The sequence below is a fragment of the Oncorhynchus gorbuscha genome, unplaced genomic scaffold (genome assembly GCF_021184085.1).
Source record: "Oncorhynchus gorbuscha isolate QuinsamMale2020 ecotype Even-year unplaced genomic scaffold, OgorEven_v1.0 Un_scaffold_7331, whole genome shotgun sequence".
NCBI lineage: Eukaryota > Metazoa > Chordata > Actinopteri > Salmoniformes > Salmonidae > Oncorhynchus > Oncorhynchus gorbuscha.
Genome location: NW_025745537.1, coordinates 4,503 through 17,941, shown reverse-complemented (window position 1 = coordinate 17,941; position 13,439 = coordinate 4,503). Strand labels below are relative to the sequence as shown.

Genomic DNA, 13,439 nt, shown 5'->3' with positions numbered 1-13,439 from the left:
AGAATGGGGCGTGGTCCAAATGGGCGGCAGTAAATCAGTCACGCCACGGTCAAAACATTGGGGTGAAAAAAATGTTCTTCACAATCCCACCATCGGATGCGCACAGGTTGACATCAAACATGGAGAACATGCCTATAATTTAGTTATAATGCAAATATTTTTATTCTACTGCAAACAAGAGATGTTGTTTACCGGTATCTTTGAATTATTTTATACCCGTGCATTAAACCGCAAGGGACAGAGGATCCATTGAATCTTGAGGAGCAGCCAAGGTAGGCGACGGAATTTGAGGTCATTGATTATCACAGCCAGGTTCTGGCCATGATATCTTGTACAAATTAGAAGGTGTTCTGTTTTGACCTAAATATGTTATATTTACTGCGTAGGCTATAAACTGAAGAAATTACACATGTTTTATATAACCATATTTTGTAAAGTAGTCTGATCTGTGACTAGAGTATGGTTCTACAGCTGACAGTTTATAATAAGCCTTAGCAATCAAGACCAAATGTTCAAGCCATTTCTTTTCCATCATACCCTATTGATGTGCCTACTAATCTCAAAGAATACAATAGGATGGAGACAGTATGTGGTAAAGGAGCGACATTGAATGGTGACATGCTGATGGTCATCGTTAAACAAGAGGAAGAAGACCATATGGAGCAGATGTCCAATGGTCCACTGTCATCTGACACACTCATCAAACAGGAGCAAGAAGAGGGCCTAGAACAAGGCACTACAGGTGGGTCCAAATAAGGGTTTAGGAGCCTGCAAGCCAACACTTGCACAGAAACGGAATTGTAGTATTGATCATTTTACAACATGATACAATATATTAGTCTCTTATTTTCAACCTTGATTTTCAACACATTTACTTTCTTTGCTCCTGCAATCCCACTAAATCACGGTCGTACTTCAACTCCAGCTCCAAGTGACCAACTCCCTGAGGAAACCGACACCCTGGAAGAAGCAGAGGAGGAGAAAAAGAGGAGGAAGGGAAAGACCGAAGAGAGGTTCTGGGCTGCTGTTGAGACTGAGGATGTCTCTGGGTCAGACTCCAGTTGGTGCTGCAGACTGTGTCAGCGCTGCTTCAGTTCCTCCTGGCAGCTGACGGGACACTGTTGTACTGGCATCGCGGGGAGGAGGACGGGGTGCCCACGGCCACAAGGTCAAACTGGAGTTCCGGTGCCCAGTGTGTGGCGACCGCTTCCTCCGCCCCACAGCCTTCATCATGCACAAGCGCAGTCACATGGGCCAGTCCCAGTACGTCTGTGGGGTCTGTGGACGGACGCTCAAGAGCCTGCGCAAGCTGTCCTCCCACAAGCGCTCACACTCCCGCCGCCGCGGGACTGTGGCTGAACGACAGCAGTGCCATGACTGCAGCCAGAGCTTCTGTAACTTGACGGCACTCAGAAGCCACCGGGAGAGACAGCATGGAGAGGAGAGGAACTGGAAGGATGAGGAGGACAGTGCGGTGAGAGAGGAAGAGCAGGGAAGCACTGCAGTAATCTCTAATGATTCAACCAGAGTTTCAGGTAAGGCTGGTTCTTTATTAGTATTTCCTCTTGTTTAGGCTATGGATTCACCTCTCATTTGCAAGGTACTTGGAATTCTGTGAACTGGTGTCTTAAAACCGATTATTCTGATCTAGATATGATATGTATCTTGTTATTTTCTCTTTTCAATGACTCAATATTTACCTGTATTTGACAATCTTTCCTCTTTGCAGCAAATCACCACATCATTGTGTATCCACTGGTTCTCCTAACCGTGTCTAATTAGCTTTCTCTTCCCCTAGCTCAGCCTCCCCAGTCTCCTCAGTGCCACCAGTGTTTCATGACCTTTCAGGATGCAGAGACAGAAGAGAGGCATTTACGCTTCAAGCACCCAGTAGAGTATGAGAGACATCTCAGAGGTCGCACAGTGTTTGCCTGCTGTGTCTGCGACCGTACATTCTCCTCCTCCCGCCTGCTCTCAGCTCACCAACGCACCCACAGCAAGTGAGTCTGCCCCCACTGGCCCAGAAGACTCTGTCCAAGAAAGCACAGACGGAGGAGAGGCTGAGGGTATATAGAATATTTGAATGTTTTTAATAGTACTTTATGTACTTAATATTTCTTTCGGTTTTCACGTTTTATAATTATACATTTTTTGTGTCATTTAAAAAATTACAATGTTTCTATTGTCACACACCGAATAGGTGCAGTGAAATGTTAGTTTTTATATGGTCAGCCATAGTAGTACAGCGCCCCTGGAGCAAATAGGGGTTAACTGTCTTGCTCAAGGACACATCAACAGATCTTTCATCGTGTCGGCTTGGTATTTCAGGTGTGGACAATGAAAAAAACAGAGCTGGTCCAACGAGCTGTGAGCACTGTCATATCATCTTCAATGACCCTCGAACCTGGGAACGTCACATGACGGCCAAGCACCCCCCATCCCTGTCGACACCTACTTCACCAGGGAATGCCTACCTGACTTCTAGACCTGCCAGGGGTCAACTACGACCCTATCGCTGCTCCTCCTGTGGAGAGAGATTCATACAGGAGAGCACCCTGACCAAACACTGCACCGAGGCACACGCCAGCTGAGAGAGGATGGTTCTGGGAGCATAGATACCAAGATGAAGAGGACAAGAGGCAAGTTGGAGTGATCTATATATATATATATATATATATGATTGTTTTCCAGGAGTGCCTTGACTAACTATTTATAAAGTTGTTTGATGAAGAAATGACATGTCACTTATGAGATTTATCCTATAATTTCATTGTAGGTCTTAGTGTCAACCCTTATGCCAACTTTCTCTAACAAGAAACAGAATCTTCCCAAAATCTATTTTGAATTAATATCTCTTTTAGGGCTGTGACGATACCAGTATTGCAATATTTTTTTCCCATGCCAAAAATGAAAACGCAAGGCAGACTTGACTCTTTGGTCCTTTTTTATTTTCTAAGCTATAGCTTTGAAAATAAATAAGTGATTCTGGATGAAAACATAACGATGTTTGTTTCCAACTTCAAGGCTGTTTCCCCAAAGAAGTTAAATCCACTTTGTGTTTTGTTTCCTTGCCACGATACTGGTATTGTCCTGGCCCTAACAACTTGAAAGCACGAGTGTCAAAATGGAGTAGTTTTCAAAATAAAAGCACGACCATATTTATTAGAGATTCACATAAAAAAAGAATAGTTATTCACCCGTGCCATGAATAAAGATAGGATGATAACAGACCAAACTAGCTTTTGATAATTTTGATAGCAATAATGTTTGTACTACGACATGTAAACTACATGAACAAAAGTATGGGTACACCTGCTCATCAAACATCTCATTCCAAAATCATGGGCATGAATATGGAATTGGTTCCCTCTTCGCTGCTATAACAGTCTCCACTCTTCTGGGTAGGCTTTCCATTAGTAGTTGGAACATTGCTGTGTGTATTTGCTTCCATTCAGCCACGTGCATTTAGTGAGGTCGGGCACTGATGTTGGGCGATTATGCCTGGCTCGCAGTCGGTGTTCTATTTCATCCCAAAAGTGTTCGATGGGGTTGAGGTCAAGGCTCTATGCAGACCAGTCAAGTTCTTCCACACCGATCTCAACATACCATTTCTGTATGGACCTCGCTTTTTGGACGGTGGCATTGTCATGCTGAAACAGGAAAGGGCCTTCTCCAAACTGTTGCCACAAAATTGGAAGCACCGAATCGTCTAGAATGTCATTGTATGCTGTAGCGTTAAGATTTCCCTTCACTTTAACTAAGGGGCCTAGCGCAAACCATGAAAAAACTTTCTTCCTCCTCCACCAAACTTTACAGTTGGCACTATGCATTGGGGCAGGTAGCATTCTCCTGGCATCCGCCAAACCCAGATTCATAGATCTGACTACCAGATGGTGAAGCGTGATTTATCACTCCATAGAATGTGTTTCCACTCCTCCAAAGTCCAATAGCGGCGAGCTTTACACCTCTCCAGCCGACGTGTGACATTGCGCATGGTGATCTTAGGCTTGTGTACGGTTGCTCGGCCATGGAAACCCATTTCATGAAGCTCTCAACCAACAGTTATTGTGCTGACGTTGCTTGCAGAGGCAGTTTGGAACTCGGTAGTGAGGGTTGCAATTAGTTCTGACAAGGTGACAGTATTACAGGCACACATGTCATGAGGGCAGTCAAATTCCACGTGACCATTTAGTCACGGAAATAAGGCTTCTCCAAGCTCTGATGTTGCTGATGGTCATTAGTAGCATACCAAACTTGCTAACTGCCTGGCACTCTATTGTCTCTCTATCACTCTGACATCAATGCAAATGTGATCAAAAATCTAATCAAACACTTAATGAGAGCCCATGAGCTCATGTTGTGCAACATTTCTATAGGCTATGCAATTGAGAAAACAGAGTGATAGCCTCTATTAAAAAGAGGAGGATCCCATCAGCTTTCTATAGGCTAGGCATACTATATTTATTTATCAACTCCTAATATTAAGCTCATTGCTTCTATTTGAAACAGGAGTATAGCCTATCTGGCTAGAATGAAAATGAACCATGAGAAAAGCGTCCTCCGTTCACTATTTAAGTGCATAGATGACATGGTTTTTTCCCCGCTGCCCCTGTTTGAGACAGTTGCATGATAATGGTCCATTATAAATCAAAACAAATTTCACACATATGTTATTTAGTGTACAGTACCTTCGGAAAGTATTCAGACCCCTTGACTTTTTCCACATGTTGTAACGGTACAGCCTTATTCTAAAATGGATTTAAAAATAACTTATCCTCAGCAATCTACACACAATACCCCATAAAAAGCAAAAACAAGTTTTTAGAATTTTTAAAAATTAAACAGAAATGCCTTATGTAAATAAGTATTCAGACCCTTTGCTATGAGATTCAAAATTGAGCTCCGGTGCATCCTGTTCCCATTGATCATCCTTGAGATGTTTCTATAACTTGTTTGGAGTCCACCTGTGGAAAATTCAATTGATTGGACATTACTTTGAAAGGCACACACCTGTCTATATAATGTTCTAAAGTTGACAGTGCATGTCAGAGCAAAAACCAAGCCATGAGGTCGAAGGAATTGTCCGTAGAGCTCCGAGACTGGATTGTGTCGAGGCACAGACATGAAGAGTACCAAAACATGTCTGCAGCATTGAAGGTCCCCAAGAACACAGTGGCCTCCATCATTCTTAATTGGAGGATGTTTTGAACCACCAAGACTTCCTAAAGCTGGCCACCCGGCCAAACTGAGCAATCAGGGGAGAAGGGCCTTGGTCAGAGAGGTGACCAAGAACCCGATGATCACTCTGTCAGAGCTCCAGAGTTCCTCTCTGGAGATGGGAGAATCTTCCAGAAGTACAGCCATCTCTGCAGCACTCCACCAATCAGGCCTTTATGGTAGAGGGGCCAGACGGAGCGATGTACAGAGATCCTTGATGAAAACCTGCTCCAGAGCCCTCAGGACCTCAAACTGGGGCGAAGGTTCACCTTCCAACAGGACAACAACCCTAAGCACACAGGCAAGACAACGCAGGAGTGGCTTTGGATCAAGTCTCAATGTACTTGAGTTGCCCAGACTTGAACCCGATCGAACATCTTTGGAGAGACCTGAAAATTGCTGTGCAGCAACCCTCCCCATCCACCCTGACAGAGCTTTAGAGGATCTGCAAAGAAGAATGGGAGAAACTCCCCAAATACAGGTGTGCCAAGCTTGTGGCGTCATACCCAAGAAGACTCGAGGCTGTAATCACTGCCAAAGGTGCTTCAACAAAGTACTGAGTAAAGGGTCTTGAATACTTATGTGAATGTCATATTTCAGTGTTTATTTTTTATAAATTAGCAAACATTTCTAAAAACCTGTTTTTGCTTTGTCATTATGGAGTATTGTGTGGATGAAGAAAAAAGCCATTTAATCATTTTTAGAATAAAGATGTAACTTAACAAAATGTTGAAAAAGTCAAGGGGTCTGAATACTTCCCAAAGGCACTGTATGTAAAGGGTTAGGGTTAGATTAGTAAAGGGACAAGATTAAATCAAGAATAGTGTGATTGGTAACAATATCAGCCTATCACTTGTGAGTGATATATTATCACTTGTGAATTATGCCCAGTTTAAGGCAAACAGCATTTGCTTATTTTTTTTTTTTGGTGCTACTTTTTCAAATCATAGCTGCACACCTCATGTAGCCTGGCCTATATGCTATGAGAAGGTTTGTATCGCAACTAAAGTGGCCAAATAACTGCTTAAAATGAATCACATTAATCCGCTTTACAATGGGTTTAAAGGCTAACTGGCATACATACTGTGTGCAGAGCTTGAGTTTCAAGTTTGTGGCAGGTAATTTTCACAATAAATGCACCTTCATAATAAAAGCATTAAATGCATAATCGCATTTGTGGTCACTTTTGAGAATGGTGTTTTCCTGCTAATGTAACATTTGCGCTTATAGCATTCTGCCGTGTGCACATTGCTGGGTTTATAATGTGAAGAAATAGCCTAACAGTTTATCAACCGGTTTAAGCGAACATTTCTCATCTGTTCCGTCAGGGTCATTGCTTAAAAAAAAAAAATTATGCTTGAAATTGTATTAATTTGGGATCTATCGCATCCCACAAATTTCCCAGACTATGTTTGGAATATTTATTTCTCGCACAGAATAGAGTAGGTCAACTTTTGTACTACGGCGGATAGTCATTTGTTAGGCCTACTCATCTTGTTGGCTGACGAAAAGTAAATGCAGACAGTTCTTCCAATATCTTCTACATGCGCCTCGGAATTGGATAAGAATGTGTGCAGTTGTCTGTCTTCACTTGTAGCCTGTGAAAAAGACCCAATCACGTGACTGCGAGCCATGTGAGTGAGAGGTGCTTCGACATGCAGCCGGGAGAAGGGAATTGTAATTATTGTATTCAGCCCAAGGGCACAACGGTCACTGGCCACAAAAAGCATTTTTAGGGAGCATTACAGCCATAGAAAGGGGATTTTTACACGCTACGCACTACAGCACTCGGCTGTCCAGAGCTTGTGTGGCCTACCACTTCGCGGTTTTCGCTCCTAGACGTTTCCACTTCACAATAACAGCACAGTTGACCGGCGAAGCAGGGAAGTAATTTTACAAACTGACTTGTTGGAAAGTAGCATCCAATGACAGTGCTACCTTAAAAGTCACTGAGCTTTTCAGCAAGGCAATTCTACTGCCAATATTTGTCTATGGAGATTGCATGGCTGTGTACTCGCAGCAATGGGTGTGGCTGAAATAGCCAAATCCACTCATTTGAATGGGTGTCCACATACTTTTGTATATATAGGGTATTTTCCTCTAGAACAGTTAGTGAAAAAAATAACAGAAGACAGTGTTTAAAAGTAAAATATAATTTATTTTCTCATGACCGTTGTTGTTATCATGTATTTCTGTCTTAGAGAATATGTCTAGATCAATTAGTTGGAGGCCATGGTGCTGCTGATCCTGGATTTGTAGTTGCAGAACTTGGTGTAGATACCAGGCTTGTTCCTCTGGGCACTGCCGTAACCCCAGGACACAACACCCTGCAGCTGACCATTGCACACCACGGGGCCACCGGAGTCTCCCTAATAGAGAGATGGGGAGACAGAAATTAAAGGTGAGCAGATTTGTTTCAGGGTATCAGTCAATCTAGGTTGAAGGATGGTTTTTGGAAATTCTGGAATCGTATTTTCATTAACTCTCTTAATGGATCAGAGGAAGTGCTTCAACTCCGCTTACCTGGCAAGAGTCCTTGCCTCCCTCCTTGAAGCCAGCACAGAACATGTTGGAGGTGATCTGTCCAGGATAGGTGCTGTTTCAGCTGCTGCTGCTCAGGATGGGGAGATCCAGGCACCTCAGAGTGTCGGGGTAGTTGCCTAGAGACCGGCAGAAGAGGATTAGTCTCTCGATCATTCTCTCTTTGGTTCTGAGTGGTCAGAGATATAATTTATCATCAGTTTGAGAAACAATGAATACCAAAAGTCTTTGTGGGCATATTGTTAATGCTATTCACTGCTGCTGCTGGATAGATTGCCCCAGCCAGAGACCAGACAGCTGGTGCCAGAGCTGGCACAGCTGGAGGGCAGAGCCACAGTGCTCACATAGCTGTTCAGGGAGGTGGGCCTGCTCAGCTTGATCAGCATGATGTCGTTGTCCAGGTTGCGGCTGTTGTAACTGGGGTGCATGATGACCTTTACTGAGTCGATGAACTGCTCAGTGCCCTCGTTGACGGTAATGTCGTGCTCACCCAGACGCACCTGCATGCGGCTGGGGAGAGAGGGGAGGGTTAATCAGATGTACTCAGACAAATACAGATTCATGTCAAACATACTGTAGATGGCTTTGGTAAATGTTTTTGAAGAAAGTTTCATCAGTCACATATGACTTGTAGCAGTGAGCAGCAGACACCACCCATGTGCTGGAGATCAGGGAGCCACCACAGAAGTGGTAGCCAGACTGCAGTGATGCCTGGTAGGATGCAGAGTTCTTTCTGCACTCATACCCTCCGACAATCTTACCAACCTCAATGGGGGCAGCGACTGAGTGGGATGTAAAGGAGAAATCTTTGTAAAGAAAAAGGTCAAATGTACCAAACTTTTCAAACGGTGTATAGTTATAGCTTATAGTATAGTTCTTTATGTATAGTTATAGCTTATAGTATAGTTCTTTATGTATAGTTCTTTATGTATAGTTATAGCTTATTGTATAGTTATAGCTTATAGTATAGTTCTTATATAGTTCTTTATGTATAGTTATAGCTTATAGTATAGTTCTTTATGTATAGTTCTTTATGTATAGTTATAGCTTATAGTATAGTTCTTTATGTATAGTTATAGCTTATAGTATAGTTCTTTATGTATAGTTCTTTATGTATAGTTATAGCTTATAGTATAGTTATATATGTATAGTTATAGCTTATAGTATAGTTATATATGTATAGTTATAGCTTATAGTGTATAGTTATAGCTTATAGTATAGTTATATATGTATAGTTATATCTTATAGTATAGTTCTTTATGTATAGTTATAGCTTATAGTATAGTTATATATGTATAGTTCTTTATGTATAGTTATAGCTTATAGTATAGTTATATATGTATAGTTATAGCTTATAGTATAGTTATATATGTATAGTTATAGCTTATAGTATAGTTATATATGTATAGTTATAGCTTATAGTATAGTTATATATGTATAGTTATAGCTTATAGTATAGTTATATATGTATAGTTATAGCTTATAGTATAGTTATATATGTATAGTTATAGCTTATAGTATAGTTATATATGTATAGTTATAGCTTATAGTATAGTTATATATGTATAGTTATAGCTTATAGTATAGTTATATATGTATAGTTATAGCTTATAGTATAGTTATATATGTATAGTTATAGCTTAATCCAGTTTATTTTCATGTCGTCGCCAAGATTTTGGCCCACTTATTCTTTCCTGTTGAAGAAACCGGTACTCGCATGCCACAGCGAACAGAGCGAGAAGAATAATGACCTTCATAGTTGTCTGTTTTTGCCTCGGCACTGAGGGCATACATGTATATACATTTCCATCGGTACCTGTCAAACAGTAACGTGTGAACAGACATATGGCTAACGAAGCTCCTCAACTGAGGATGTGTGCTAAACGGCATTACCTTACATCCGTATGTAAATTCCTAGAATGTTTAACTGAATAGACATTTAGCTTTTTTTGACTCCTCATTGAAGCAATATAGAAATGTATATTCATACAGTGCTGGGTTTTGTGTTACATACTTTCTCCAAAATATATTCACTATGTGGCCACAAGGGGGAGTTTCATGACCTAGCATTTGAAGTAAGCCTGGCATTTTGCAACTGGTTTCGAGTATTGTGTGTCTAAGGGTTCCTCGGCTTCATTTATCAATATAGCCTGTTTCTTTGATATAAAAAACAGTATAACAACATGGATTGTATAACAACATTAATCATATGATCATGATATCTAATTGTTGTAATGTAATATGTTTTTGTTCCTTTATTGGTGTATTCACCTCAGAAATACCTATAGATGCGGTACAGTATCATAGATGGTGTTACATACAGCAGAATGTCACTCATCATTTGTACATTTTCAGAATGTGTTTGATTGGATATAAATTCATGAACGCTTTTCTTTTTCAATATTCAGGGACAGGAAATGCTTTTTAGATTGTGACTATAATCTATATAAATTAAATAGAATAATGTAATGCTCTATTATGCATTAGTCATTTTTCTTGGCATCATTACAGGAAAAACATGTCAGACATGACAAAAATAAACATAACAAGGTTAATATGTTTGGTACAATGTGAACACAAATATAATAGATGTTTAGTCTGGACATGAACAGTTGGTATTGCTCAGTGAGATTATGATGTCATGGGAATTGTTTCGGTCTTGCAGATGGTGTGTGACCTGTAGGTGTGTTTGCGCACGTTTATCTGAGGCATGTACCAAGTTGAGCTACTGATCAGGTCATTTCTCGCCAATCCAGTGCCACTGTTCAGATCATTCCAGTTTTCTCTTGGTCATTGAAGGTGTTAACCTCTGGTCTGCTCCGCTCTTTAGACAGTTCTGTCTGCTCTCATTTCAGGATTCAGTCCTGTCAGAGATGTAGTACAAACTGGAACCAAACTTCTTCCATGCTTCAAGGCAGGTTTGGTTCAGCATATTGTACCTTCTCTTTAGATCGGCCTTTTCTTCATCCATGTTTTTGTTTTGGACCTGTAGCTCGTCTCCCTGTTCAGTCAGGTTGTTGTTGTTGGTTCTATAAACTAACAACCTCTCCTCCAAACGGACAGTGACTCCATTATAGTAGACAAACAGCACCATGATCCCAGCCAGTAGGAGAAGGCACAGCAGGCCCAGACACGCTGCAGCAACTCTGGAACATCTCCCCATCGAGCCCTGAGCCGTAGTTACTTTCTCCAGGTCTACTCTTTGGTGTGGTGTCTTCTGTCTTGGTACCGGAATCATGTCCTTTCAGTGTCTCTGCACTGAAAGGACAATGACATCGTCGTGTTCTTTTCCTCCGTCATTCCAATTCAACTATTACATACTGTATTCTAATATGTCTCTGTACTGCTCTGTGACTGCACTGTGCTGGGTTTAAGACCCTAGGGAACAGGAAGGCATTTTTTACACCTGTGAGAAAGGAAATGACAACAGAACCACCCACCATGCAATTGTTAAGTGTTACAAAATATACAACTAAGCTGCCACCTAAGTTGTGTGTATGAAAATAATAAGAAAAATGCAGATGCTTGTCACTTCAGGTGGACAGACTTCTTTCCCAGGTAGAGTAACGTCTGAGCGTCAGATATAGGCCTACTGTTCACAGAAGTGCAAATCCTTGAGAAGATCAGATAATGTGGCTGGTGAAGTGGGTATATAACAGATTGTCTTCATGATTGAGTCCTGTGTAGCAACCAAAAAACACAATCATGAAGTACATTATTCTCCTGTCTGTTAGTCGTTGCGTGTCAGTCCTTGCTTTACTCGTTGAGAGAAATTGTTTAAGTTCACATTGGTGTCCATTCTGTGATAATACACAGTGAATATTTACTGAACACAGGCACTTAAGTGTTGTATTTCCATGCAATTTCACACTGATTCCTTCTGTCTGTATTTCAGTCGCTGTCCTCATTGAGGATAACAAGATTTTCGGAGGGTATGAATGCAGAAAGAACTCTGCATCCTACCAGGCATCACTGCAGTCTGGCTACCACTTCTATGGTGGCTCCTGATCTCCAGCACATGGGTGGTGTCTGCTGTACACTGCTACAAGTCATATGTGACTGATGAAACATTCTTCAAAAACATTGACAGTATGTTTGACATTAAACCTTTTTTGTACATCTGATTAACCCTCCCCAGCCACATTCAGGTGTGTCTACGTGACCACACAACATTGTTGTCAAAGAGGGCACTGAGCAGTTCGACTCAGGGAAGGTCATCATGCACCCCAGTTACAACAGCTGCAACCTGGACAACGACGTCAAGCTGAGCAAACCCACCTCCCTGAACAGCTACATGTGCACTGTGGTCATGCCCTGCAGCTGTGCCAGCTCTGGCACCTGCTGGCTGGGGAAACCTACCCAGCAGAGGCTGTGGGTAGCATCAACAATATGTTCACAAATACTTTTAGTATTCGTTGTTTATCAAACTGATTCCAAATGATATCACTGACCACTCAGAACCAAAGGGAGAATGTTTGATATACTAATCCTGTTTTGCTTCTCTCTAGCCTTCTACCCCGACCAACTGTTCTGCCTGGATCTCCCCATCCTGAGCAGCGGCAACAGCACCTACCATGGACAGATCACCTACACATGTTCTGTGCTGGCTTTGGATGGAGGCAAGGACTCTTGCCAGGTAACCTGAGTTGAATTCATAGCACACCTTTCTACAGTTGTCCTTTTCTTTTGTTAAAAGCACTCATCTGTTGTGATTAACCAGCTTCAAACCAATATTGAAAGATCCACCTTTCACTTGCCCTTCTTCCTTCTTTCAGGAGACCGTGGTGGGCAATGGGCAGCTGCAGGGTGCTGTGTCCTGGGGTTACAGTTGTGCCCAGACTAAGATCTGCAACTCCTGGATAAGCAGCACCATGTCCTCCAACTAATTGATTAAGACTGGAAGAGACAGAAACCCATGATAACTGGTATGAGAAAATAAAAACACCATTCTTTAAAGTGCATTACTATGAGTGCAATATGTGCTTTTAGGAAGGTATGAAACAAGTATCTGGCTAGTGCTTATTATGTCTAACTTGTAAAGCAAGAGTTGCAGGCAACAGCTCAATCTGTTCAATGCCAATTGTGCACTGTTGGCTGGTGAGCCGTTTCCTGGAAACTTAATGATATGAGAATGAACAACTGTCAGTGGAAATATGATAACACATGAACTAGCAACTGCAATAGACATGAGTAGAACATGCTTTGGTTTCTCTTCATAGGTTAATTCATGGAAATTACACACATGTAGTCTTTCAGTTGTACAGAAAACATTTTAAAATGTAGAATGTTGACAATATGCATACAATGAACCTAAATGTGAAGCATTCCAATTGTGTAGCTATTTAGCTAAGACAGATAATGAATAAAGGTTTGTGTTCGTTTGTCTGTTGACTTAAATTGGTGAACTTCAAATGGCAAATGCCTCTTCAATGAGGTTTAACAGCGGCTGGTATCCAATAAATGTTGCATTACCACCACCTACTAGACTGGAGTTAAACTCCCTTATACTTTGCTTGAAAAAAAATAAGTAAATACCCTACCATCTAACACTACACTCATAACACATCCATACTCCACTATTTAAATCTATTTAGTCTGACCTCAGGCCAAGAACCTGAAAGGATGGGACACCACCACTTAACACACCCTGTAACTCTGATGTCACGTCTCACACACCAAAA

The 13,439-nt window shown here is 41.5% G+C and overlaps 1 protein-coding gene and 2 pseudogenes across 1 annotated transcript; 2 read left to right on the top strand and 1 right to left on the bottom strand.

The window, feature by feature from the left end:
* Positions 1-618: 618 nt before the first annotated feature.
* Positions 619-2,004, top strand: LOC124019170 (zinc finger protein 2 homolog). The gene is made up of 4 exons (XM_046334557.1): positions 619-742; positions 926-1,060; positions 1,146-1,535; positions 1,799-2,004. The coding sequence occupies exons 1-4, from the start codon at positions 619-621 to the stop codon at positions 2,002-2,004; spliced, it is 855 nt and encodes a 284-aa protein (XP_046190513.1).
* Positions 2,005-7,363: 5,359 nt separating this feature from the next.
* Positions 7,364-8,507, bottom strand: LOC124019167 (annotated as a pseudogene).
* On the top strand, positions 8,382-12,644 carry LOC124019168 (annotated as a pseudogene).
* Positions 12,645-13,439: the final 795 nt, after the last annotated feature.